Source organism: Melanotaenia boesemani, chromosome 5 (assembly GCF_017639745.1).
Source record: "Melanotaenia boesemani isolate fMelBoe1 chromosome 5, fMelBoe1.pri, whole genome shotgun sequence".
NCBI classification, from domain to species: Eukaryota; Metazoa; Chordata; class Actinopteri; order Atheriniformes; family Melanotaeniidae; genus Melanotaenia; species Melanotaenia boesemani.
In genome coordinates, this window is record NC_055686.1 from 35820904 (window position 1) to 35843781 (window position 22878).

General features: G+C 42.0%; 1 protein-coding gene and 1 long non-coding RNA gene across 2 annotated transcripts; both read right to left on the reverse strand.

Moving 5' to 3' along the window:
• Positions 1-2740: 2740 nt before the first annotated feature.
• On the reverse strand, positions 2741-16418 carry znf16l (zinc finger protein 16 like). Its single transcript, XM_041984849.1, has 3 exons — positions 15502-16418; positions 5167-5370; positions 2741-5030 (listed from the first exon to the last, which is right to left on the reverse strand). Exons 1-3 carry the CDS (start codon positions 16241-16243, stop codon positions 4339-4341), a joined length of 1638 nt encoding a protein of 545 aa, XP_041840783.1. The 5' UTR covers positions 16244-16418; the 3' UTR covers positions 2741-4338.
• Positions 16419-16796: 378 nt separating this feature from the next.
• Positions 16797-21637, reverse strand: LOC121639590. The gene is made up of 3 exons (XR_006010215.1): positions 21589-21637; positions 19068-19182; positions 16797-16942 (listed from the first exon to the last, which is right to left on the reverse strand). It is a non-coding gene; the product is annotated as an uncharacterized LOC121639590 (long non-coding RNA).
• Between the last annotated feature and the right edge of the window lie 1241 nt (positions 21638-22878).

The window sequence follows — 22878 nt, forward strand, 5'->3', positions numbered from 1 at the left end:
TCTGTCTGGTTTACCTGCTTGTAAAGGTGACTAATCAGCAAATTCAGCCATGTAGAAAACAACACCAGCTGGGATCATTTACCCTTTAAAGTATTAAATGGTCTAAATAAAAGTTAATAATGTGATAACAACAGTAAAATAACAAACACTTAGTTTGGGTATTATTACATCCTACATACCAAAACGTAAGGTTAACTGATGACTCTAAATTCTCCCTAGAAGTGAGTGAGTGAGTGTGTGTGTGTGTGTGTGTGTGTGTGTGTGTGAATGGTTGTTTGTCCCCTATGTGTTGGCCCTGCGATGGACTGGTGACCTGTCCAGGGTGTACCCTGCCTCTCACCTGTTAATGCTGGGATAGGCTCCAGCTTCCCCGCAACCCTTAATGGACTAAGCGGTACAGAGAATGAATGAATGAATGAACCAAACTAAGGGCTTGGGATGGCTCGGGCAGGTTTATTTCCACAAACTTTCAATCAGATTAATTGGAGTTGCTGAACATTTGCTTAGCAAACTGGTAGATCAGGCTGTTAAAGACTTGAAGATTATTATTATTATTATAATTAAATCCTCTTTACAAACTCACTTTTATTCTTTGGCTTTTAACCCAGTGTGAGTGGAAGAAGTGGAAAACTGAGTCAAAGGGGGGTTTTATGGGGGGGGCCTGGGTTTAATAAAACATCATATTGAGAGAAGACAGAACCTTTAAAGAGCATCAATAGCTGCTGCACCAGCGGTGAAACACCTCAACCCTGAAAAAAATGCTCACATCTACTTTTTAAAGATATTTTTTTACATAAACAACTGCTACATGTCCCTTACTGATCTCATGATGATGATGTTCCTGCATCTGTAAAATCAAAACCATCTGAACCAAAACACTAGAAGTTGGCCTAACATCTTATCATGAAAATCCTGCAGACTCAACTTTTCTCTCGGCTTTCAGGCTGCAGTGTTTTGTGAGAAGCTTCAGAAAGTTTTAGATTCCTGGCCTGAACGGCCCGGATTGTTGAAAACTCTAGAAACAGTTTTCTGTCTATAGAATTTGAAGTAAATGTGTTGAAGCATTTTAATCCACAAAAAAAAAGAACAAAAAAAACGTTTTAGTAAAATGTACTTTATTGGACTGTTGGTGTAATGGCATACAGTTTTATATGAGGCATTCAGTATTGCACCAGTAGCATGTGCTGTATAGAGTTAGATCAAGAATAGGTGACTGGTACTGTAGGTATGTACAAAGTACGAATTTCTACACCGTATACAGTAAGAAAAAAGGCATAACATGAAAATATTCCCAACAGTACAAATGCAAGTAGTGTAGTTTCTGAGAGTCCAGTACCCCGCAGTTTGTTCTTAGTTACATGCCACAGCTATCACTTGTTAGAAAACAGGTTTCACAATATTATCTGTTTATCAGAAAGCAGATTGTCGATGGTTCAATGGACATCAGGTCTGTAGCAGTTGTTTTAGTCATCAGTTAAATTCTTCCTCTTTTTCCATGAACTTTCACTGAATTTGAACAGGAATTACAACTTTGTGGGAGTTATTTCTTTCATAATAAAGACAAACATGTACAATAACCAATATGTAATCTGTAACATTATATTACAATGTTTTAAAATAACATGATAATGATGAGCTCCTGCACCAGACAGGATGAAGTCAGCAGGATGAGTCAGGTGATGTGTGGATGGTAGATTTACAGCTCTTTTCACAGGTTCATTCACCAGCACAGAGCAGTTTTACTGGGTTTGATGTGGTTCTGGAGCCTCAGCAGGTTGAAGACCAGCTCGGTGAGTGGATATGATCACAACTCTTACATTTCACCACTGTCTGTTATCTAGAAAACACCAGCTGTCATAAAACTGTCTGTATGAGGGATATGTTCAACCAGTGGTTCATGTTTTAATTATGGAATCAAAGTTCACTTTTAATCACTTTCTACACATTTTAAGCCAAATCCTAGAGCCACTCTGGGATATGACATATTAGAGAAGGTAAATTCAGAAGGGATGATATTTCTTTTTTGTTTAGTTCATTAAGCTGCAGAATCACCATAAATTATTAAGAAACTCATTTTCAAAGTAAGCTCCACGTAGCGCTGAACACTTCCAGACTAATAAGCCAAGTTTGGGTAGATTCCTTAACTGGTTTCATGATGGAACTGCTATGTGAAAGCATCCAAACAAGAAATAAGTATCTTTTAGTTCTTAGTTTAGTTCCTCCGCCTGCATCAGAGATTAACCTCCAGAAGCTCTCTACTCTGAATGTAAGGGAGCCTCAGCATCAGTCCGTTTACGGATCCATCCAGAACTCCTGGACGTAGGGCTGGGCGATATGGCCAAAAAATCTCCGATTTTTTAGAACCAAATCCAATTTCCGATTTTAATCGATTTTTTCTTTTCTTTTACAAAACATAAATAAATTTATAAAAAACATTTATTTCTTTATATAAATGAATGCCAGCAAGAATAAAGCATATAATGTCATAACTTTTCCACCATATAAACGACTTCACATCTTACACAGAAATATGCGACACAATGCAGCCGTGATCTCTTTCCATCTGGATCCTTATCGTACAGGATCCACTGCAGAAATAATTCCCCTGATGAAGGTTGTCTCTTAACGAGGGTTTGTGGGTTAAGTTGATTCTGCATCTCATAGAGATTTCTCACTGCAGTTATACACACAGCTAAATCCAGGCATGAATGAAGGGTCACTTCACTGAAAATCTGTCAGACAAACACCGTTCTGGTGTGGAGGGAGGGTGAAGTCTGCTGCTAACTAACTATGGAAAAAAAATCCCGATTTTCATAAGAATAAATCTCCAGAAAAGGAAAATTCGATTTATCGATTAATTGCCCGGCCCTACCTGGACCTACCCTGACCACTGATGCAAACATGTCTGTCTGTTGTGTGTTGATTGCGCTCCCTCTAATCCACTGGTTCCCAGCCTATTGTCCTTGAGGACCCCCTTCATGCAGCTATATCCCTGCCCCTCATGCTGAAATCGTGCTTGGCTTCGTGCATTTATAGGATGTTTCTCACCACATGATGCATTCTGAGTCCTGTCCTCTAATAAAACCAAAGTTCAGGTAAATATTAACATACAGCCGTTTCAATTTAAAAGTGATGACTGATCTTGACTGTGATGGTTCTCAGACATGTCTCATTAACGAAATGTTGCAGTAAAAATCCCAGACTCAGTATTTAAAGCAGCACTGAGCAACTCTCCAACCACAAAAATATGTTTCTGACTTATTCTGATGGCAGTGACGTTTATTATGTCCAATCCTGGAGCTGTTGTTGCTCTACAGCGTCCTGGGCTGAGAAAGAACTTCTATACATTACAGACGAGTTTATCAAGAAACCCAAAAGAACATAATGTCAAGATAAAACTGAATTTTACTGTCTGGATAGATCTCAGAGGACAGGATGAAGATGATCCTGGATTAGTTGTCGTTATGGGGGGGTCACTGAGAAATTCTTACAAAGTTTAGTAATGGAGCTTTAAGACCAGCCTTTAAATAAGTAGTTATTGGTTTTATCTGTGCTATAACTGATGAGTTAACCTCTGATTAAAAAGAAAATCATCCCTTCAACTTTGTGCTTTTCAACTTTCACTTTTCAGCACCTTTGGGGGGGGGGGGGGGGGGGGGGGGGGGGGGGTGTTGATCAGGGGTAACTAAGTCCAGTCCTTGAGGGTCATTATCCTGCAGGTTTTAAATGTTTACTGCTGCAGCACACCTGGCTCAAACCAATGTCTCGTTAAGAGGCTGGTGCAGAACATGACAACAAGGTGTTGGAGAACCATTTCGTTTCAATCAGGTGTGTTGAAGCAGGGAAACATCTAAAATCAGCAGGACGGTAGCTCTCGAGGATCGGATTTGGTGACCCTGGTCTGGATGACTTCATGGCTCATACACACAGCTGGCTTGAGAGCAATATGTTTTTACATGATTTCTCCAGGAACCTCAAGAGAACTGCAGTAGAAGAGGAAGGATAATTCTCAGAGAATGAAATGAAAAGTTAAATGTAAACTGAAGAATGAACATCCTGGTGGAGTATGAAGTTCAGACTGAACAGAAAACCTGCAGCACCAACTGATCATGGACCAAATCCACCTGATGCAGATGAGGTATAATCAGAAGCTCCAGAATGAGGACTCTGTGGACCCTGAGAAGACTGTGTGAGGTGCAGGATGAAATCTGAAGTTCCATGAGGTGGTGGCCTCTTAATGTCTGGTACCTTCTGTAGCATCTCCAGCCCTGTTCTCCATAACCAGGACTTCCCACAGTCTCAGGATGAGGAGGCAGGCCTTACAGTCGGTCCTGGGAGTTATGGTGGCGTTCTGGGAGTTATGGTGGCATACTGGGAGGGTGGCGGGGTGCAGCGGTGGCTCTTGTAGGTACCCAGATGGCGAAAGCTGCGTCCACACTGCTGGCAGCAGTAGGGTGTGGCCCCGCTGTGGATCCTCTGGTGGGTGTAGAGGTTCCCCAGCTCCTTGAAGCGCCGTCCACACTGGGGACAGGCATACGGGCTCTCACCAGTATGAACCCGCTGGTGTCTCTTGAGCCCAGACAGGACGGAGAAGCCCTTCCCACACTGTGGACAGGGGAAGGGGCTCTGGGCCCCGCTGTGGACCAGCCGGTGGCTCTTTAACCGGGCAGCGTGGCGGAACCTCTCCCCACACTCTGGACACATGAAGGGCTTCTCCCCGGTGTGGATGCGTTGGTGCTGTCTCAGGTTGCCAAGGTAGTTAAAATGGCGGCCACAGTCCCCACATTGATACCCCCCTTCAATCTTTATCTCTTTTTTTACAAGGACCCCTCCTGGACCAATGCCCACCACAGGGCCCTCATTCTGGCCACTTCCCTCTCCCACAGAGGGGGCAGCAGAAGAGGTGGACTGCAAGGCCTTGAGGGCATCTGAGTCTGGGTGTATCAGCTTGATATGTTCCTCTAGGAACATAGAGTCAGGACAGAAGGTTCCACACAGCGAGCAGATGAAGGTGTGGCTGGAGAATGAACCTGAAACAGAAAACGTGAGTTACAGAGATGATTTTAATCTAAAATGTCTTCCTTCCACTGTCTCTGTAAACGGCTGGAAAAGAAGATGAACCCTACACGGTCCTACACCAGTGGTCCTACACCAGTGGTCCCGTACCTGCCTCAGGTGAGTCTGTGCTGCCCTTCAGGGGACTTCCTTCCTCTCCTGGAGAACTCTGGGACTCCATGGAGAAGTCAGGAGGCTGGGCCCCTGAGAGCGGAGCTGGGGTCTGCTCCAGTCCATCATGGCATGACTCTTCTTCATCCTCGTCATCCTCAATCTCACTGGTCCGGCTGTTTTCACATTCAGGCTCCTTAATGGCTGCAGCAGAAACAGGAAAATGTTTTTGTTTACTTCTCTGCTTTCTGGGGCCCCTGAACCACATCATCCTGCTGAAAAACCACAAGCCTTAATGTGTTCAAATCTGGAGTGAATTATTCCACAGTGCTTGTACAGGTACTCTGGCTTCCTCCCACCATCCAAAGAGTTAGGTTAACTGGTCACTCTAACTTCTACCTAAGAGGCTGTTTGTCTGCGATGGACAGGTGACCTATCCAGGTGTACCTGCCTCTCAGCTGGTAGCTGCTTGGTAAGCAAGTGTAGAATATGGATAAATGCCTTGTTTTAAGTTGGTTTTTTTGTTTGTTTGTTTGTTGGAGGGCTTCTAGACTACATCAGACCAGGCCCTGTTTAAGATGATTACATACAGAGTACTACCACCACCTACTGATCTTTCTGGGGATTACTTTTTTAAACAACTTTACAAATCTGTAGTCAAGGGCCAATATGGCAGCTAAGCTGACCTGTTGACCTCTGAGGGCGATGAAGGTCATACTATTCTGCAGCTTTTGCCGTTTAGATTTCATCTCCATCTTTCTACAGAATCTGTGTCTTTCTAGAAAGAGTTTGTTTGTTAGATAAAAAGAAGTGTAGGTTCAGTCTGTTTAGACGTAAAGATGGAAATCAACTTCATCCAACAGAAATCTCCTGAGTCTGATTGTCGTGTTTGTAGCATCTGATAACAACTTAGTAATTTTGGCCATTTTTAAAATAATGAAACCAATAACATAATTACTTGCCAATGAGGTCATGTTTTATTTTGAGATGTGTAAATTAGAGTTGATAGTTATGTTTTATGTTGAAGTACCATTATATCACTGCTCCAGTTACAGTGAAGGTCTGAATCACTTTAATTTGCTGAGAAATGTTTGAAAGAACTTTTAATTAAATGTGTAAAAAGGTCGTAAATTTATCTGATAATACAGCATTGAACAGACACTGACATTAAATGATGAACTTACAAACAGGTAAAACAAACAAAAATTGAATATTGCACAAAACTTATTTCAGTAATTCAATTTAAAAGGAAACAAATATATTATATAGACTCATTACATGAAAAGTGAGATATTTCAAGCATTTTTTTCATACAGATACTTTATCTTCTATCATAGTTATCGTTTTTGGTTGTGTTTGGTTTTCATTCATTAGCCCCTTTCCGACTGTTTTTGCAGTTCCTATAACCTTTTCAGGAACCAGGCCATTTTTTCGCGCATTCCGACATATAGGAACTAGGGACCAAAGCCTTCAGTTCCTATAACTGTTTTAGCTCCTGCTCCGAAGCAGAGTCTTTTCGGGGTTTTGTAGGAACCCTCATGACGTAGGTGTTTCGTGACTGGTAGCTACGCCCCTTGCCAGATTTCTGCATCTTGTGCCCCCGCCACATTTAAAAAAACACGGTTGCACATACGGACAAAAACAACAACAGAGCAAGCGATAAATGGACCGACAAGGAGGTCGAAGCTCTTCTGACCGTCTACGCCACAGAGGATTTTCAGAGGTTTTGAAGGTTCGCAGCGAAATATGAAAATATTCCTGACGATCAGCTCTCAGTCAGAGAATGCGGGATAACACGAAGCAGCGCACGTAGAAAACTCACACAAGACTACAAATAAGTTAAGAACCACAACAACCGGAGCGGAACGAACCGAAAAACCAGTAAATGATTCGACACCTTGGACCACCGACATGTCTACTCAGGCAACGCCGCAGCAAATGACCCCTGCGTGCGGCTTCTGGAGGTGATCATCCGCAATGAAAACACCGCACACTCAGAGGAGTTTGAAGGTTAGTAAACAGGACAAGAAGCATTAAAGCTTCTGTATAGACCTAAGAGTTGTTCTCAGATACCACCCAAATAACTGAGCTGATCTACTTCACATGTTTTCCATCTTTTTTGTTTATAATATGGTTCTGATCCATGTTTACTTCATCAGAGACGGAGTCAAACAGCATCCCGGATGCTCCTGCTGCCACCAGCAGCCCTTACCGCATCAATCAGATAAATAAAACAGCTTTAATGCACATAAAATATCTGTTCTTGATTTAATAAAGATAACAAAAGTCAAATGTAAACAGGGCATGTATGCTTATATACAGATACTGGTTTAAATGGAAAAGGGTGAACTGATAGAGCCACACAGATTGATTGTAACAGCAGACTGAGATTGAGAATTTTACACTATACTGTATATTATAACTTTATTAGCATCCTTTTTGTTTATAACTTGTTTTTTTTTTCTAAAATGTTTATCTATTCAGCAACTAAACCAGAATCAGTGTCAACCACCATCAGCAGCACCAACCAGCTGCCAGCCCCCTCTGCCACCCTAGACCTGGTAAAAAAAAACATCCTGCTGCATTGTACAGGCATCTTGTTGTTTTTATATTACAATTCAAAATATTTTATTATAGTTGATGTGTTAAGTATCTGTCTCCACCCTCCCTGTTTTTCCATGAAATAGAAAAATGGTCGACACTCTTCTGGCTGCTGTGATGAAGATCGTGTTTAACGAAGGTCCAGCATCAAATACTTGTGGACAATTCTAAAAGTCGCTTTGGATTAAAAAAAAGCATCTGCTAAATGACTGTAGAAAAGTACACACCTGTAAATATTTCACCACCCGTTACTACATTTTAACCCTCATACTGCTAAAAGAATGTATCTCCTCATAATTCTAGACCATAAGTCAGTCACAACCAACCCTCCAGTGATGGATTTCTCCTCCACCTTTCTACTGATAGATTCCATAATGCACACAAAGCTTAAAAGCAGGTGATGAGATCTTCAAAAAATGAACAAAAGATGCATTTTCTATGGTTTTCTCTTTAACTGTGTACATCATGTATACATGTATGTTCTGTCTGTTTAACTTCCAGAACATGATGCTTATTATGAAAAGGTATGTTGTGATTTGTTGGAAGGAACAAGGTAAAACATCAAGGCTGCAGCTCTCCAACTCCCTCAGTATCTGCAGCAGGTGGTTGTGTTCATCCTCTCCAGTGCAGCTTCAGATGGACTAAAATGTCTCCCTGGACATACAGAAATTCTCTATCAACTGCTCTTTGTAAAACTGGGAATAACCTTTTCCCACCATCATCAGCTTTGCACCGGACCAGCCGGACGGTGAGGAGTGTTGCTCAATGAGCCGCAGCAACGTCTGAAACGCAGACGCTCTGCTCGCCTTTCTTGCTCCAAATATCGCCTGCCGCTGGATTCCTCATCTCTGGACTCTCTCTATGTGCATTTCCAGCCTCAACATTAGACGCCTGATTTTAGTGTCCATCAGTAACATCTCCGTCAAGCAGAGCATGAACACAGCGATTCCTTCGTTTTCCATAGTAGCTTGGTGGTGTTGTTTTGTACTTTCACGGGTTTTGATTTGTTATGTGGCGCAAAAGCCACACGTCGCTGTCGCAGACGGTTGCGTCACATCGGTCCCGCTACCGCCCCCAACTCATGTGCTAATGCAACATGAAACAGTTCCTCAGGGGAAGGTAGTTCATAGAACTAGGACAGTTATTAGAACTGCGTTCTTAGAACTTTTCTGTCCGAATGCGCCTATTGTTAATGAGACTGAGAGTCTGTTCTATTTATTGTTATTATTTAAAATTTCTTCTAGTTCTAGTATAAAATGTTCTTTAGAAATGAAAGTTTATTGATCTTTGAAAGGGTGTACTTGCATTATTATGGCATTGTCTTTATATTAGTTGAAAATGGTCTCAAAATGACATTATCACTTTGTGCAATATTATCATGATAATTTCTGAGAAAATTTATCGCACAGCAAGATCTGTTATCACGACAGGCCAAGTGATGACTAGCAAATATAGAAGGAATTTCTTACATTATTGGCAAAATATTATATTGAGTTTATTACATTTAAAATGGCCAGTATTATTACTTTATTGGCTGTTATTGCATTACTAGTTGCTACATGGCTCCTCAGGTTCTATTCCTGGACCACTGTACTTTATATGTTTATCCATCCATCCATTTTTTGCCACTAATCCCGGAGTCGGGTTGCGGGGGCAGCTGCCTAAGCAGGGAAACCCAGACTTCCCTCTCCCCGGCCACATTCACCAGCTCATCCGGATGGATCCTGAGGCATTCCCAGGCCAGCCGAGAGATGTAGTCCTTCCAGCGTGTCCTGGGTCTTCCCCGGGGCATCTTTCCAGTGGGACGTACCCTGAACACCTCACCAGAGAGGCGTCCAGGAGGCATCCTAACCAGATGCCCATTCCACCCTTTTCCAGCTGAGGACCATGGTCTCTGATTTGAAGGGGCTGATTCTCATCCCAGCCGCTTCACACCCGGCTGCGAATCGCTCCAGTGAGAGCTGAAGGTCACGGCCCGATGAAGCCAATAGAACCACATCATCCGCAAAGAGCAGAGACCCAATCCTGAGGCCACCAAACCGGATCCCCTCTACACCTCGGCTGTGCCTAGAAATTCTGTCCATAAAAGTTATGAACATGTTTATATGTTTAAATTAAGTGATATTAGTCAGAACATCAGTTGTAAATATACGCTGATGATGATGGAGTCATTTTTACTCAGTGAATCCAGTTCAGGATCAGGTTTGGATCATATCTCTTCCTGAATATTAAACAGTGTTCATGGTGTTTACTAAACAACCAGAATCAGGACACATCCAGAGAGGAAGGAGCTGGACATGAGGAGCAAGGATTTTATTAGACTTAAAAAATGATCAAATTTAATTTACAGAACTTTATAGAAAGCCATTTCTTTAAATCAGTGCTGCTAAGATGTATTTATTGCTGCGATTTTCCCCACATTGAATACATAACACACTCCTAGTGTTAGGGTGAGATAATAATCTTAGTTTTCAGAACTTTATAAACCTGAAATCAGCTTGTTTTAAGTTCTCCATGGACTTCCTCCTTCTCCTTTAACCCACAAAACTCTTAGATCTCCGGTGATCTCTCGATTTCATGTATATCATCAGCAGTTTCTCAGGAACAGTAATGAGTAACTCTGGTGGGTAAACTGTGACAGATAGCTTACCCATTAGGTGATCTTACAAAGTTTTCCAGACATGTATAACCCACCCAGGAGGTTTATAATCCAGCCACAAAATGTAGTGTTTATTCAGGGACTATGGAATTCACATTGAGTGATGAGAACACCTTTATCACATTTTCATCAGAAAAAAAAATCCCTGTCAGTACTATGCTGCTACTTGGCTTCTATTTCGACATGGAAATTATAATAAATGTCCGCGGTGGCACCAAAAACCTGCTGAGTTAGACTTGATTTTATGAGGACAGTAGGTAAATAGCATAAATAAATTTTTGGCACCACCATGCATCATAAACATCTGCTTGGCTTTATTCCAGCCAAAAGACCATTATTTTTGTTCCTTTTATACAGAAATAGAACTTTCTGCGCTCTTGCTGATATCTGGATGTTCCTGATTGGAAATTACTGTCAATTTAAGTTATGTGATTAGTGGAAACTTTGACAGAAAGTGGCTTAATCGTAATTTCCAGGTCAAAATTGGGGTCTCTCAGTAACATAGTGATATTTGTCTTTGATGAAAATATGATGAATAATACCATTATTATAGCAGAGTTAAAACAGGGACAAAACATCCTCATCAGATCTGTTTACTCAACCGATGAGAGCATCAGCCCATAAATGTTCAAGTCACCTGGACTCCCAGATCCACCTGCTTAATGTGGTCTCCTGAGCACATCCAGGTAGCTTAGAGGAGGAAATCTGCTAGTAGAGCAGAGTTTCTGCAGGATGCTCGTTGTGTAAACTCCTCACATGGTCGGGCGTCACATAAATGTAGAAGAGAAAGGTCATTCACTCTATGCATCAACCCTGACTGAGTGACGGGGTCTGATGCTGGGAGACCTGAAACATCTGAAGACCTCAGAACACATGATGATGTGTCCCAGTGCATGCTGGGATACATCATGAAGTGTATGGCTGTAATTTTGAGCAGGTCATTCTTAAAAAAAAAGTTTTAGCTCTTAAAGAAGTGCTTGTTGTTAGCTTTAACCAGGTCATTTAACCTGCTACAACTACTACTTCTAATAATAATAATGATAATAATAATTATTATTATTATACCGATACTAAGTGTGTGTACTCATACTTGGTATTCATAAATGTTTCCCAATACTAAAAAATATGGATGTGTTAATACAAAGATATTAATCTATGGAATTAACATGTTAACCTTTTACATGGATTTACGCAAATACAAAAAAATTATTACTCATGCCAACAAGAAATTAGGCATTATGTCGGTGAGAGAAGCTCACAGACAGTGAACCGAATTCAACAAAAACCACTTTATCCTCCATATTTTTTAATATTCTGATATTTCTCAAGCCTTCTAGAGGATTTAGAGCAGTGGTCTCCAACCCTGGTCCTCAAGGCACACTATCCTGCAGGTCTTAGATGCTGCTGCAACACACCTGATTCAAATTAAACAGCTCTCTCTGACAAGCTCTGCACAAGACTGCTAATGAGTCATAAACTTGAGTCAGATGTGTTGAAGCAGGGAAACATCGAATGTCTGCAGGACAGAGGGCCTTGAAACCAGAGTTGGGGATCCCTGGTTTAGAGGATGGCTCATTTAATATATCACACAATTAACCAACATAAGCCTGGTACACACATAATGATTTTTGGGCTGTTTTTGTCCCGATTTTGTCTCTTCCCGACCTCGGACGGCAAATGCCCGATCATCGTGAGATTTCTCTGTCCAATCATCATTTGGTCTGAGGTGTAATCTGCTCCGCTCCGGGTCGTAGCCGACAATCAGGAATATTGAACATGTTTAATATTTCAGAGCCAATTTCTGAGGAACGCCGACGACTCATGAATTGACTCATGAAGTGACTGTGTGGATGGTGATGTGGTACGGAATGTAGCCAATCAGAAAGCGAGCTGGCTGGGGAACAAGGAAGTAAAGAATGTCCGTGTTCACGCCGTCTCCAGTCTGTTATTTTTTTCAGTTCTGGCTTTTTCTGTTAACAATAGTCCCAAGACCTCCATCATTCCCTCGTCCTGTATGTCCTCTTCCATGCTGTGTGTTGTGTTTGTTATTGTTACTATGTTCCTTCTTCTTCATTTTTGCCGGTTGTTGCTATGGTTCTTCTTCTACGTTTCAACGTTTGTCCGGCTCGGAGGACTAGATTGTAGATGAGTTGCGGGACAGCATCGTTATGTGTGTGTTGTTCTGTGATTAGATTATTGCCGCAATCCACACACAGTATGATCAAAACTGTTTATTGCCTGATTTTTTATCTTCACGTGTGAAGTCCCGACCAGATAAAAAACTCATACATTTAAAAAATTCGCTATGTGTGTACCAGGCTTTAGTCATCGCATCTCACATTCTGGTCCACACACACCAGTGAACTGTGATGGGATTACAGTAATGTTTTGGTTTTTTTATAAAAAAAATAATAATTAGATAATTATAATAAGAAAAAAAAACCTCTGGCCTGCTAATTGCTGGGACAGGCTCCAGCTTCCCCGTGACCCTGGACTGGACTAAGCGGTGAAGGAAGGAAGGAAGGAAGGAAGGAAGGAAGGAAGGTAGATAGATAGGTATAGATGGGTAGATAGATAGATAGATTGATAGATAGAATATTTCACATGCAGTTTCATGAGGCATGATCTACCTTCCAGTACCTTACGACAACACAGAGGGCTGAAAGGACTGTAAAATGTAGAAAAAAACAGAGACATTTTACCATTTTATGGAAACTATTAACTCATCCTGAATCTGATGGCAGCAACATATCTGTTAAAAGTTGGAATAGGGGCAACAAAAAGTGGGAAAATTAAGTGGAACAAATCAAAAACAACTGCAGGAGCAACTGACAAGTAGTTTGCTAGCAGGTCAGGAACATGACTGGATAAGACAGGAGCATTTCAGAGAGGCAGGTGTAAAGATGGACAGAGGTTTCACCAGTCTGAAACAAACTGTAAAAAATTATAGAACAAATTTAGAAAAAAAAGGTTCTCGTTATAAAATTGTAAAAACTTTGAAGATCCCATCATCTACACCAGTGGTTCCCAACCTGAGGTCCAGGACCTCTCAAGGGGGCCTCCCAAAGAGCAAATGGGGTCCCCGAGGCTTTGAACATTCAGAGCCATTGTGATTAATGTCCACACAACGGCACTCATTCATCAAACGAACGTGGAAATGAGCACACATCCGATCGCAGGAGTAATCTTACGAATGGATCCACGTGTGATTTATAAAACATTCGTATCTGATCGATCCCAGTGTAGGAATGATCGGGCCTTGATAAGTGTGGCGGCTGAAGAGGATCACAGAGGCAATTAATAGCTAGGCTGTTGTTGAACCCGCAACCTGTGATGGACTAAGTGGTTAAGATAATGAATGAATGATATATATGTATATATATATATATATATATATATATATATATACATATATATATATAAAAATAAAACATTGATCATGGGCATACACACACACACACACATATATATATATATATATATATATGCCCATGATCAATGTTTTAGTTTTAATCTGGATAACAGTCCATGCCTGCTAACTGAAAGTCACAACTTTCTTCAAAAGAGAAGTTAAGTAGCCTATAGCATTTTCACCTGTCCAGTAAAGAACTGCACATTTCTTTAGTGCAGGACTGTCCAAAGTCGATCCTTGAGGGCCTCTGAACTGCAGGCTTTGAAGGGTCAACATGCTTGGGCAGAACTTGGCAACAAGCTCTTGATTAGAGTCATTTCCCCGGGACATCTGCTCCTCTGGCTGCGCCGGGGCATCAAAAGGCATCATTAGTCAAAGCAATATTGTGCAAGACTGCACAGGACAGAGTTATGTTGCAGATTTTCTCCAGAGAGTACAGCAGTGTCCCCCCTGCTGGACCGAGACACATCCACCTGCCCTTCAGCAATCCGAAGCAGTGATCCACGGCGCATGTGTGCGTGCACTGTTGAACCTGCGCTCCTGTTCTGTGGCGGGGTTTGTTTAAACCTCACTTTGAGGTTTAATTAATAATAATTTTCAGCATCTGTTGTGCTGCGACGCTAATCTACACTGACTCGAACTTGCGTACACAATCTCAGCCCTGTCGGAAGATTTGATGATATCCTACACACGTCTAAATTATAAATGCCAAACCTTACGTGGAAATGGTTGTGCACACAGATTTCTGTTGTTTATTCATTTGATAAATTAGGGCCAATGTCCCTATAAGAAAAAATAGCAAGGCTGTTGTAACTTTGGCTTTATGAAAGGACAGGACTCAGCCAGAATACCTTATTTATAGTGAGAATCTCACTTATGAAAGCATAAAACCATGCATGATTTTCAGAACGGGGTGGGGCAGGGGGTCCATGGCTTTTTAGTATTTGCATTGGGGGGGGGTACTCAAGGAAAATAGGTTGGGAACCACAGATCTACTCCATTAAGGTTCAGATAATCTCGATATATGTGGGACAGAATATGGCATGGGCAGTTTCCAAATCTGTAAAGGCTCCTCCATCAATGCTGAAAAGTGCATGAAGATTTTACAGCAACATCTGTTTCCACCTAGAAAGGGAAGGTCTTGCAGAGGCTTAGACAATGCTAAACCACATACTGCATCAATCACAACAGCATGGCTTCACAGGAGAAGATCCCAGGTGCTGAACTGGCCTGCCTGCACTCTAATTTTAAATTAGTCTAGTTATGCTTAAGTACTAACCCCTAATGTCAAGTACTAACCTTTAATGTATGTATATGCTACTGGATGCTTGAATTTCCCTCGGGATCAATAAAGTATCTATCTATCTATCTATCTATCTAGACTTTTCACCAACAGAAAACATTTGAAGAATCATGAAATCAAAATTCCAGCAACGAAGGTCCAGCAGCTACAATTCTGCATCAGACCTGAATGGGATACATTCCGGTCTTAAAACTCCAGCAACTGGTCTCCTCAATAGCTAGAAAAGAGGGGATGCTGCACAATTATAAACACCACCCTGGAACTACTTCTTACAGACGTGTTGCTGCCATCAGATTCCAAATTAGATATTATTTTCCATGAAATGGTAAAATGTCTCAGTTTCAACATCTGTTTATTTACCTCTCAAGTCTGAGGGATACTCCATCGGTGTCATCCACTCGTACTCACACATCCGTTTGCTTCCTGAGGGGATGAGACTGAAGATGTCCTCTGCAGCGGCCTCGGTGTCTCCGTGAGCAGGCCCGGAGCCCACCACCCCGCTGTCCGACCAGAGGCTGAGGGAAGGCGGCTCCGGCTCGTGAGGAGCGTCCTTCTCACCGCTAGCATGGCTCATCTGGTCTCCGTCCGCTTCGGCACAGCCTCTGGAGTTCTTGTCTTTCATCAGATAGTCACATATAGCATCGATATTCTCTTTCTTCACCGCGGGGAAGGCAGGTTTGACTCTGCGGGGATCCGCGTTGTTGTGTTTGGAGCCGGAGCTGAAGTCGTGTTTCTTGAATCCGGACTCTGCAGACGGCTCCGCTGATGTTAAACCGGGGAAAGGGTCCTTCTGAACTGTTTCTAGCCTAGCCTTTAACACGTCAATCTCCTCGGTTTTCTCGCGCAGCTCCATCTTCAGGACTCGGATCCTGATGCTGACCATCTTGCGGATCTCGGACAGCGCCGTCTCCAGAACCACGCTTATGTTCCTGCTCAGGTGCTCCGTGATGTCGCTGACCGAGCACAGGAGCTCCTCGTCGCTTTCCAGCTCCAGAAAATCATCGTCAGCTCGACCTGCCGAAGCGGGAACATCCATGAAAGCGCCGTGGAGCTCAGAAGACAACCTGGTTTCCGCAAAACTGCGGTTTCTTTTGCGACTCATAGATTCCGTTCAGTAGCGGTGCGGCTTTCCGGAGAGTTTGTCTTACACACTGAAAGCTAATCAGTGAGCTAATGTTTGGATGCTGATGAGAAAACCGGAAGAGCACCTCTGTGCCGGATGTGACATCACATGTCACAGCACAACCACGACAGGAGTGCCAGCGGAAAAAAAAAAGCTGGAAAAGAAAAAGTAAAAGATTGAGGAAATAAATAGTAAGAATAAACTATAGGCCTACATAAATGAGAAAATATGAATAGTACGGAGCCCCCTAGGGGACACAAGAATTTTTTCTTTTGTATTCCCTCACAATAATTTTTGCAAAACTGCGATGATCTGAGAAGGTGCGCAACATATTAAAGGTGTTTTGCTCAGTTTCTTTAGGTGTTTCTGGCTACATCTGTCCCTCTTAGCATCAAGTCAACATAATGCACATATACCTAACAGTGACATTTCAAGGCAAATTTATTTGTATCACACATTTCATGTACAGGACAATTCAAAGTGTTTTACATAAAACATTAAAAGCATTACAGCAGCAGGGCTGCTCCTGGCCTGTCTTGCCCTGGGGGGCATCCCGGGGAATGGGGGTGCCAGGAGTTCACCTTCTGGAAGGAAGTTCACTTCCCTCTGGACTTATATTCCCAGCCCCCTCTCCTTCTCCGCTCTCTCACACACACATGTAGGGTCTTGAGAGGCTTGCTGGGTGGAGCAGAGAGGGGCATAAGTGGCCTCCTTAGCTGCACCCTGTGGCAACTTGCCTCTCAGTTTTAATTACACTTAGACATCAAAACACAAGAAACACATTACATTACGATCATTAAGCTGACGCTTTTATCCAAAGCGACTTTGGAGTGGTTATTTGGCAGTAGCTTTAAGGGTCTTGCCTAAGGATCCAACTGGAAGGTGTTATTATTTGTCCCCTAGGGGAAGCACAACACACAAACAACTTCTGGGGGGTGGGCCATGTAGTGTGTGGTGGACGGGGCTGCTCGTGTGGTTACTGCTCCTCAATTTAAATAGCAAACAACACACAAACAGTCATGAGCGCTTAGGGTGAGGGCAATGGGGTCCTCCCACAACCCTGTTTCTTGGGACCCACAGGGGCGGGCAGAGGGAGGTGGTTGCCAAAAGGGACTGGGATCAGGCGGCTTTATAGCTGGCTTGGTGTTTGCTCCTTAGTGTGTGGCTTCTTCCCTTCTGGGGGTTGGTTGGCAATGGATGTGGCTGGTCTTGCCAGGAGATCTTGACTGCGGATCCACCTGTGGTCCGCAATGGTTTCCTGTCTTTTGGGTGACAGCTGCTTAACTTTGTCTGCAGTGTGGCAGTTTGCCAGCTGTGGTTGGGGCAGCCTGTATTGGCTGTGCCTCATTAGGTGGTCTCTCCCTTGCCCTCTTAGCTGCTGCAGCATTGGGCCAGGCTGCCTTGTCCCTGTGTCTAGGAGTCAGTTGTTTGGCTGCGTTTCCCTTCCTCCTTCAGCCAGGAGAGGTTTCATTCACGGGTAGGACATCTAACCCAGAGTTTTATATGGTTTTAATATGTAACTCATTTAAGTTTTGTAGACTTATAGGTTAACTGGGCACTGTGAGCCAGATCCTGCTCCGGCATCCTGGAATGCTCTGCTGTCTTGTCGGTTTATTTCTATTAAGCACCTGCTGTTTTGGACCCATTCTCTCTGCTGGACTGCGCCTGGCTGAATCAAGTACATGGTTGGGCTCCTGCTGGATCATCCCTGCAACAACCTGTTTTAATGGACTTGCACAGTTTGGTTTTGTTTGCGTTTTTGATTCTTTTGGACTTATCTTTTGTTGGCATGTTGTTTCCTTTGTGTACAGGTTGTCTAGTTTGTTTGTTTTTTAATGCAGGATTTCCCCCAGTCCCTGGTGACCAGAGGGGAGTACTAGCAGTCCTTTTATTGTGTGCTAAATTTTTTATTTATTTATTTTTTTTTGTAATAAACTTTTGTTTTTTCCATCTGTGGTCCTGGTGCTTGAAGAACTCATGGCTTTTTTTTTTTTTTTTTTTTTCTCCTCCTCTTGGGGGAGAAGTACCCAGGTGGCGTTGTCAGCTCACCCACTCGCTTGCCACACTATGAACTTTGAAAAACTATTTGATTCAAAGGTCCTTGAGGATTCCGAGTGGGCCACATAACTCTTGGGCCAGTGTCGGTCAAAAAGAAGAAATGTTGGATGAAGGTTTAAGAATAGGCCTACGCTTTGATCTAAGCAGTTCTCTGAAGAGAATTATTGATGTGCGGGAAACTGAAATATCTAATCCTCATGTCTAATATTTATATAATTTTAAGGATAGGTAGGAACTACTTCTGCCTGCCATTGGCATAGGCGAAACAGGGCGCAGCAGCGCGCGGTTCGTTCACTGCAACAAGCAATGAGTGGAAATAGTTCAGCTCCCAAAACAAACAATGCGCAGTTTGTGTGTGACCCCAAGCTTCCTTAAACATTTGATATCAGGCATAACAAAGAAGCAGTGGTGATGAGGTTATGATTCAGCAAATCAGAGAAGAGGAGGATAGGTGCTGCTAGAAGAGATGAAAGATTAAAGTTAATGCTTCATTTAAAATGGTGGGACTTGGAAGACCGACAATGTCACCTGGGGTGTTAGACTCCTATTGAATAGACAGAGACGTGGGTGCAAATTAAATATTTAATACAAAAGAATCTGTCTAAAGTTGAAATCATTAAAACTCCATTCCAGCTAAAAATGGCTAAAAGCTAAGTAGCTAAATGAGACTAGCCACTTGTGGCCCCAGCTAGTCCATCAGCCAGTCTACGAGGGGGGGGTACCCAGGTGTGAGAACACAACAAACCTCACTGCAAACTTAAAACGTGGAGCAATCATGAACCCAATGTGCCAAACCATGTATAAAGTGGGGATCCCCAACCGCGAGTGCCTATCCCATCCACCTTATGGCTTCCAGCAGTCTAAAAAAGGAGAAGCACAAGTTAAAACCACAACAAAATTAATCCAACTTAAATCAACTTATGCCGAAAAGGAAACTACCACTAAATATAAACTAAACACAGTTGTAACTAACAAAACAGAGGAAACCAACAAAACCAAAAAATCAATACAAAAACAAAGCAGCACAAAACAGCAGCAGGTAACCTGCAAGTAAAAAGTAAATTAATGCAAATCCCAAAAGGTTGCTTTTATAAATATTAGAGGTAAAAGCAGACAACAAACCAGGGGTTCAAAAGGCAGAAACCAACAGCAATTACAGGGAGCAGAGGAAAAAAGAGGTCAGCAGGTGCCTTATATGCTGCTGCTCTAATTAAGGGGAGGACCCAGTTCTTGAGCTACATGCAGGAAGTCGCGTGCTCACCACTACACTAGGAAAGAGACGGAGACAGACGTTACTGAGAGTGCTTTGGTGCTGCAGAGGGAGAAAATGTGGAGCATTGTCACTGGTTTTTGGGGAAGTGATTGACGTTTGTCCTCTGCTGGTTTACGTGTTTAAACAACAGAAGTTCCCTGCAATCATAAAACTAAGGCTTCCTGTTTTGTTTTTGTGCATTAATTAATATGGTTATGAAATAAGTCGTGAAGTAAGTAGTAAATGTTGCTGCATGCATTCAGCTTGAAGTAATAAGTTCCTGAGATCAGCTCAGTTCCACAAGCATGGATTCAGTCAGGTGAGATTACCGGCAGCTTAGATCATTATTTAAACCAGGTGTATAAAACAGCAGATGTGAGCTTTCAAAGAAGAAATGACTGCAAAATATTTAATGGATATGATGAAGAATAACATCAATAAGTCTAATTTATTTTGACTGATGGTTAACTGAATAATTGTGTGTGAGTGACCGCACGTCACTGGTCTCATCGCATTGTTGTAATCATCTATGCTGCTGGAAGCGGCTGAATCTTGCAACGTGATGTCTGACACATGTTCCTTTCTTCATGGTATTGGTGAACCATTTTCTTATGTCTGTTGTCAAGAGGTATCAGTCTGCTACTTCATTAAAGCTTTGTGCCAAAAACTGCAATAACCTGCGGAACATAATGAGGCCTTTCGGTTATCTTGAGATCTGGTGATTAAATACGCACATAGATTTAATATAGAGATAAACACAACTTTCAAATATATAAGTCTTCTCAGTGCCGAAAGAGCACAAACAGGAACGGATTCTAGTTAGGATGATTTATTACCACTATAAGATAGCTGTTAAAAAATTAAAATGATATTCAAAAGAGTACAAATTAAAATAAAAAGGTTAGTTCCCTGAGAGGAAGGCCTGATTTGTGAATGGGCAGACCTTCCTTACTGGGACCCAGCCATAGCGCCGGGTCTGCAGAACAATGACACTGATTACAAAATTGATTGTATTTGACTGACAGATGTCCTTTTCTCCTTCAATATTTGTTCCAACTTTTGACTGGTGGACGTCCGCCGCCGAACAGTCTGTAGCCTAAGTACCGAATTCATTAATCACTCAGCAGTTTAACAAATGGACCTCTCTCCAGCTACTGCACAAGTTATATTATCAACAGATTTTAACTTATTACACTATTAAAAACTTCTTTTTTTACAAACATGAAATCATTTTTACACACACTAAGTTTGATGTATGTGTTTGCCAATAACTAAGAGAATTCAGGTGCTGAAGGAACACAGTTTGAAACAGAAAACATGCAAACATCAGCCAAGTTGTTGGCGCGTTAGCGATCCATGGAAATGAATTTTGTCTTTTATTTATTTTCATCTCCTTTGCGATAATTTTTTTTCCTCTGAAGTAAATATGATCAATATATTAATTTAACTTATTTCTCTGGGTTCTGGTTCTGATCCATTTATCTTGTAGACCAGAACCCAGCAGGTCCATTTAATGAAAGAAAAATCAGGTGTTTACTCACCTGACTGCTGCTGTGTGGAACATAAAGATAACATTTTCAGGTGTGTGACAACCTTTGAAGCATCATGTATCTTGTGACTGCTGTTTGGGGTCATGAATTCCTTTGTGTTGGTCCGGTTTCAGATCAGCTGAAATTCAGAGCCAACAGAGGAACTGGGAAGAGGAAAGGGAATGCTGAGTCTGTTCCTGCCATGTTTGAGGGAAAACTCTGGTTACACAGATCTAAACCCAGCTGTGTTAGCTTCATTCTTCGTGTAAAACAACCAGTTAAAGATGGTACGTGTCTCCTGTCCCCTTCACCTCCCCTCTGCTGATTTGGTAACAGGAGGTTTATTTGCTCAGTGAATGATAATTAACCTGAACGCGTTTGGAGGCAAAAATTTTTATACCAGAACTTTTTATGACTTTATGTTTATGTGAGTAGATAAAAGTAATGCTGCATCGTCAGAAATAACACACATTTAGTGTAGTTACCTTCAGGTGTCAGGATACAGAGCAGGACAAGTTAGAGTCAAGTTAAATAGAGGACAACAGGAAATCAGTCACACTGAACTTCAAAGTAAATGCTGTGTTGTTAAAACCAGCTGCAGGTCAGAGATAGAGACAGAGAGCATCATGGGAAAATTACATTATTTAAATAAAAAGAAGTGCTTTGAGATGATTTCCATGATGATATATAAACAGAAATGAGCTGCACAGACTCCACAGTCAGAAAGATAAACTCACATCAGATACTTGTTTTGGTTTGTTAAATAATCTTTTAAGAAAAGTAATATTTAAACCAGCTATAAATTCATAATTTATCTGTCATTTACATAAAAGGAAAATTCTGGTTCAATTAGAAATTATTTATTTGATCCATTGATTGATTTTGAAACTCATTTCCTAACCAATAAAGAGCTGTGTAAAAAGGGGAGTCCTAGAAGGGACACAACCCACCCCTACAATCTGACGCCATTTAAAAGTAGAATGGGAGACGGGACTATCAGTTATCAGACCCTCTCTGTAGAACCAGCTCCCAGTTTGGCTTCATGAAGCAGACACCCTCTCTCCCTTTCAGATCAGTCTTCAAGCTTTCCATTTATGCTCCCTTATGTACATAATAAGTACGTCCATTTCCAGCATTGTCATATGTCGCCGCCCTTCATACTTTCATGTGCCTTTTGGGCAGTGCTGAGTTCAGAGTTCACTCCCGTATTCTAACGTCAATTTCGGACACCGGTTGGTGGTAATGCACCACCATAAAGTTGTTTACAACCGCCCAACACATCCACACAGCCTCTCTTTAAAAGCTGCCGTCATCAAGTTTTTGTCCTTCCTTCTGTTCCTCTTCTTCTTCTCTGGTTTGTACCTTTCACTGGTTGCATGTCAGCTATACTGCTCAACGCTGACCCCGAGGTGTCAGTGGTATTGCTCCGTTTGCTACATTAAGCGATGGATCAGCAAGGCCCCTGAAAATGCATCAATTACGTGGGTAAATGGACATGGACATGGACAAACGTGTCCATCCGTCTGCGTATCCATCTTCTGTGTCAAGCATAAATGGGCCTTTAGTGACCCTAATACATCCGTTTAGTTTTGCTGCTACAGGCCGAGGCTGCTGGGGGATTACCCACAATGCACTGGGCTACTCTATGCTTTCTTTACTCTCCATGTAGAAATATCTGACATTTTTGTTTTCATTAATTTGTATTTCTCTTCTTCTTCTCCCTCAGCAGGTAGAGTTAAGCTGCTTGTTTACCCATCTTACCTGTCCTCTCCACC

What these genes read in the sequence shown, in the direction of transcription:
- znf16l (XM_041984849.1), bottom strand. Translation starts at nt 16,243, where the DNA reads ATGAGTCGCAAAAGAAACCGCAGTTTTGCGGAAACCAGGTTGTCTTCT. An exon ending in GTATCCCTCAGACTTGAGAG is followed by an intron (nt 5,371 to 15,501) that starts GTAAATAAACAG and finishes TTTCTGCTGCAG; the next exon opens with CCATTAAGGAGCCTGAATGT. An exon ending in CACAGACTCACCTGAGGCAG is followed by an intron (nt 5,031 to 5,166) that starts GTACGGGACCAC and finishes TTTCTGTTTCAG; the next exon opens with GTTCATTCTCCAGCCACACC.